Source organism: Bidens hawaiensis, unplaced genomic scaffold, assembly GCF_021521415.1.
Source record: "Bidens hawaiensis isolate Kalapana, Puna unplaced genomic scaffold, B.hawaiensis_p1.1 tig00015564_1, whole genome shotgun sequence".
Classification (NCBI taxonomy): Eukaryota; Viridiplantae; Streptophyta; class Magnoliopsida; order Asterales; family Asteraceae; genus Bidens; species Bidens hawaiensis.
In genome coordinates, this window is record NW_027492395.1 from 422182 (window position 1) to 427679 (window position 5498).

The following is a 5498-nucleotide window of genomic DNA, read 5'->3' on the forward strand; positions in this document are numbered from 1 at the left end:
GCAATGAACCAACACCTAAAATATATAAAAGTTTATATACCTTTTTAGATAAACTAATCTCACTTCGTTATACATTTAAAAATGAATATTTTTAACGTATATAATGAAAGCTTGAAAGAAATCGTGAAAGGTGGTCAGGGCACCTCCAACGTCCAAGGTCTGAATCAAGGCAGCGTTATAGGGATTGCTCATCCATGGACTTCCCCCATTATGGGTGGGTCCGGTTTGGAGGTTTGTGGAGTAAGTTCGTAACCAAGGACCAAGTTGGGCGGAAGGAAGTGAGACCACACATACAAACGTTGTTATTTTTATATTATTTTATATAAGAAGCGGGGTATGAGACTTGAGAGGTTGCATCTGCGAGGGTTTTTTTATAAGGTTTGAATTCTAGCCATTAACAATTTGGTCCCCTTGGCCTTTCCTTATTGAACCAATTTTTTTTTTTTTTTAAGTTTTCGAATCTAGTCAACTTACATTTTTACCTCTAGCTTTAATAAGTTAACTAGACGGATGCTCGCATGATGCACCGGGAAACCCGGACTTTGATAATCTCATAACAAGTTCATGTGTGTTCATTGTTCTGTTTGAAACCATTTAAACCGGTCATCGGTTTAATTTCACGATTGATTTTTTTTCTTTAACTTTTAGCCAGCCGATTTCAGTTTTTAATGGGGTTAGTTTTGGTTTTCGACCGAACTCTAATAAGTTTGTCATAGGCCTCATGAACTTTAATAATTTTTTTTAAGAGATTTGGAAACCCCGCTTGAAAGTTAAGAGCCAGAGTGTTGGAAACCAAATAAAAGCCTCTACATATTTTAAACGAGTACCATTACCCATAACACTCGTAGTTGTACCCGTACCTATTATCAGTAAATTTGGGTTCTCAATCTCGTACCCAATAGACATGTACGTGTGCATGTACTGAACATATACGGGTACATGTATTCAGGAAAAAAATTCTCATCCTTAAATGAAAGCGTTGATCTTTAGTGTCAATTGATTATCATCGACCGCTAATAATTAAGAGTTCGTTTAGACTTGATAGTAAAACTCATACACGATTAAGAAATCTATCCAAAAAATTGAAATTACAAAATTGAATGATGATTATAATCATAAAATTAGTAAACTTTGATAACCCATGCTTTAGCACGTACTTGTTAGTGGAAAATTCGAAACCAAATTCTTTTAATACATGACAACCAAGTTAATAATAAAATATCACATATAAGCAATAATAAGTTATGATATGAAATAAAAAAATGTAGTCCTTCAAATGAAATATATTATTCTAAGAGATTGGTATGCAAAAACAATTATAAAAATGTTAGTGAAAGTCATAGATGTCTACACGTCTCTCATTATCAATATGTACAACGTGAAAGCCATATTTGATCAAGCAATAATATCCTTATAAATACCTACTATTTCTTCTTCATATTCACTCCAATTTGATTAACAATTTGCTTAATAATAAAATGGCTATGACAAACACTAAAGCAGTTACATTTGCAATTGGAGTCATCTTTATTATGAACCTTGTTGGTCATTGCTATGGTGCTACTGGCTATAATAATAATGGTCTTCAGTATGGGTTCTATTACGGCAAGTGTAAGACGCCCGACGTTGAATCCATCGTTAGAAACACGGTTTACTCCATGTTCCTTAGAGACCGAACGATCGCCCCAGCTCTAATTCGCATGCAGTTCCATGATTGCTTTGTTAATGTAAGTACTTGATATATATTCTATTTTCATGCATGCATGTAAAAAGTATTTTAGAAAACACTAACTTATTATTTTTAATGCATGGATTAAAAGGGGTGTGACGCGTCGATTCTACTAGATGGACCGAGCACTGAGAAAACTGCACCGCCGAATTTAAGCGTTAGAGGTTATGATGTGATTGATGCTGCAAAAGCCGCGGTTGAGAAGGTGTGCCCGGGAGTGGTTTCTTGTGCTGATATAATCACTATGGCTACAAGAGACGTTGTGTTCTTTGTAAGTATTCTAGGCATTGTTTAAATTTCTTGTATTTGTAGGCATCACGCTACCGCGACAAGCTGACTCGGGCAAGTTGATAATTTTTTTTAAGTGAACTTAGCACTTGGTGATAAATGAATTCCATAGAGTTTTCATGTAACCTAGTTAATTAACCCGTTGTAAACTTACATGCAACTTTTCATTAAACTCTATAGAATTCGCTTGCCACACGACACTTGTAGGGGTAGCGAACCCCTAGAAGTATAATAACTTCCAAAATAAACTGATGCAGAACTATCTCCTAATTAAATTATACTCCCTCCGTCCCATTATAAATGTCATAGTTTGACTTTTCAAGTCTTTCTTTTGCAACCTTGACCGTAAATATTTTTGTTCGTGTCATATAATACTTGATGAAAATTATATCAATGTAAAATAAATTTAAAACCCTATCCATTCCTATATTTTACACCAAGTATTATATAACACAAACAAAAATGTCGGTCAAAGTTAAACAAGAAAGACTTGAAAAATCAAACTAGGACACTTATAATGAGACGGATGGAGTAATTTTTATTATCTTTTAATATTTTGTGTTTATCTTGTTTCCAAGTTTATCTCATTTTATTTTAGTATAAGTTAGTGTTGAAAGTTATGTATTATTCAGTTTTTGATAAAGTTTATATTAAAAGAACATTGTTCTTGAACCTTTGGTACGATTTATTAATTATGTAAGTTTGAATAACTATGTAAAATCATGTTGTAAATGTAGAGTGGTGGAGGTAATTACAATGTCCAAACAGGAAGAAGGGATGGACTTGTGTCTCTTGCCCAAAATACTAGAGTCCTCCCAGCTCCTTCCATATCCGTGGCAAGTGCGATTCAAGCGTTTGCGAACAAAGGACTCACCGCCACCGACATGATCTATCTTCTTGGTAATGAACAAGTATTCATCAATAGTTATTGCTAGATTGGTGATAGTATAAATGGGTTGGATGAGCTGAATAGCTTGTCAAAAGTTAAAACAGGATCGAGTAGAAACATATTATATACTAAGACGTGTCAAAATAGGCTGGGACGTCGGCTTGGTTGACCTAAAACACTTTGTTATATGATTTATATTATTTAAATACCTAAAAAGTTATTTATTATGAAATAACAATATAATTACAATGAAAAAGTAAATTTTTTTTAAAAAAAGATGTAGAATGACTCAATAACTTTTCTTGACTCGTTTGAGATAAAACACAATTAAATTTGACTTATTTATAAATAAACATATTAACTTTATCGCCTTTGTTTGTACATAATATTTTGTTATCGTTTGTTTTCTATATAGGTGGTCACTCAATCGGAGTCGCTCACTGTTCTTTATTTAAAGATCGTCTTTACAACTTCCAGAACACTAGGAAACCAGACCCGACCATGGACTTAGGCCTGTTAATATGGCTTAGACTTACATGTGCTAAAAATGCAACCGTTGATCGCACCGCAAACTTAGATCAAAACATTTTTAGCTCTTCAATTGTGGACAAATCTTTCTATAGTCAGATTTTGTTGCATAGGGGAGTTCTTCAAATTGATCAAGAATTAGCATTAGACGATTTGAGCAAGAACACGGTTGCAGCCATCGCACGTTCTTACGATTTTAACACCAAGTTTGGTCAAGCCATGGTTAAGATGGGTGCGATCCAAGTTCTCACGGGGACACAAGGGGAGATTAGGAAGTCATGCCGAACAATTAACCCTAAGCTAACTTTGACTTCTTTAATTAATTGACTGAAAAAATTGATTAATTTGGGTAATTTTCTTAATTTTCTTATGTCATTTTTATGTGAGGGTGTGAAGTGTTGTCAATTTGTTGACACATTACAAGTAAGTTATTTATTTTTATTTGGTAAAATGTACTTGTTGCAGTTTTGTTTGTGAGGTTTGAAATTTGACAATGAAGAGTTGTTCTTGATGATTTAATAACATCATATAACCTTTTCTTTAAATCAATATAATAAGTATTTTAAATAATTCTTACTTATTATATACAAATGCAGATTATATATATATATATATATATACTTCAAACAAATTTACATAGATATTCTTTTTAATTATTTACTGCTTACCTACGGTATGCAATACAATTTATATATACGGGGTAAAGTTGTCATACAATAATTGCTTAATGTACAATAGTTACACGAATCACGCTTATAGCCATTTTACTAAACGCTCAAGCTAAAAACGCTCAGTGTTAAATCCAATACGCTAAAAAACGCTCAAGAAACCCATAATACTCTCAGTGTTACCCAATATTTATATATATGGGGTAAAGTTGTCGTACAATAATTGAGTTAGTCTTCCTGAAACCAGGTCAACTGTTCATGCTAATTTTAACATTCCAGGTTTAACTAACCCAAAAACACCAGCCAGCAAGAAGGAAACTCAAGTGGTTAAACCATACTGAGTCGGTTTTCAAACCTGAAACCATATAAGATCTCATGTCTTAACTATAAGAATATTCATTTATCATTTTTCTAATGATATTTTCTCTACTTACATAAACTCACAACATATTTTGTATGTAAATCAATTTTGATATCAAATACATTAAATAGTCAATTTTCATCATCCATCGAGCAAAGCCAGACTGGTCGTTAAATCCCATATATTGTTGCATTTGGTTCTTGTTAATTCGGTAACATTGAGGTTTAATTATATATTTATTATTATTAGAGTTGTCAACTAAGGGTATGTTTTCCTTCCTTCCTATTAATACTCCAACAAATTCATCAAACAATTCAAACTAAAAAAGACATAACAAACTTATAAATTGTATAGGAATCTATGTCAACACAAGTTATATTTTCGGTTTTTGTCGCAATCGCGTTCGCAGGGCTTGTTCAAGCCAGCGATCCCGACATACTCTTCGACTACATTGTCCCTTCTAACGTGACCGTCATAGACGGGAATTTCTTCACTTACACCAAATTCCAAACTTTCTTTTACGGTCCAAATTTAACCGAGACTAAATCAATGCTAGCCAGCATGGCAGAATTCCCTGCTTTAAATGGTCAAAGCGTTTCACTTTCCCTTTTACGCTTAGGCCCTGGTGGGGTCAGTGCACCACACGCACGACCCCATGCCACGGGCTTGTTTTTCGTGTTGGATGGACGATTTGAGGTCGGGTTTGTTGACTCGACCAACAAGTTGTACACTCAAACCCTAGAAACTGGAGATATGTTTATTTTTCCTAAAGGACTTGTTCATTATCAGTATAATGCGGATAGTAAGGAACCCGCGGTGGCTGTTGCCGCGTTCGGTAGTGCGAGTGCTTCTACGGTTTCGGTACCCGTAACTTTGTTTGGTACAAATATTGAAGATGTGGTTCTTGCTAAGTCGTTTAGAACGGATGTAGCTACAATTAGAAAGCTTAAGGCTGGTCTTGGAAGCAAGATTTAAGCCAAAAGATTTGTATGGGACTACTTTTATATTTTTTACTGTATTTTAACTCTTATTAAT

The 5498-nt window shown here is 34.0% G+C and overlaps 2 protein-coding genes across 2 annotated transcripts; both read left to right on the forward strand.

Annotated features, from left to right (window-relative positions):
- Positions 1-1478: 1478 nt before the first annotated feature.
- LOC143549442 (peroxidase 60-like) lies at positions 1479-3761 on the forward strand. The gene is made up of 4 exons (XM_077040340.1): positions 1479-1727; positions 1821-2000; positions 2755-2917; positions 3322-3761. Exons 1-4 carry the CDS (start codon positions 1479-1481, stop codon positions 3759-3761), a joined length of 1032 nt encoding a protein of 343 aa, XP_076896455.1.
- Positions 3762-4614: 853 nt separating this feature from the next.
- LOC143549440 (germin-like protein 9-3) lies at positions 4615-5449 on the forward strand. Its single transcript, XM_077040338.1, has one exon. The coding sequence runs from the start codon at positions 4824-4826 to the stop codon at positions 5436-5438; it is 615 nt and encodes a 204-aa protein (XP_076896453.1). The 5' UTR covers positions 4615-4823; the 3' UTR covers positions 5439-5449.
- The last annotated feature ends 49 nt before the right edge of the window (positions 5450-5498 follow it).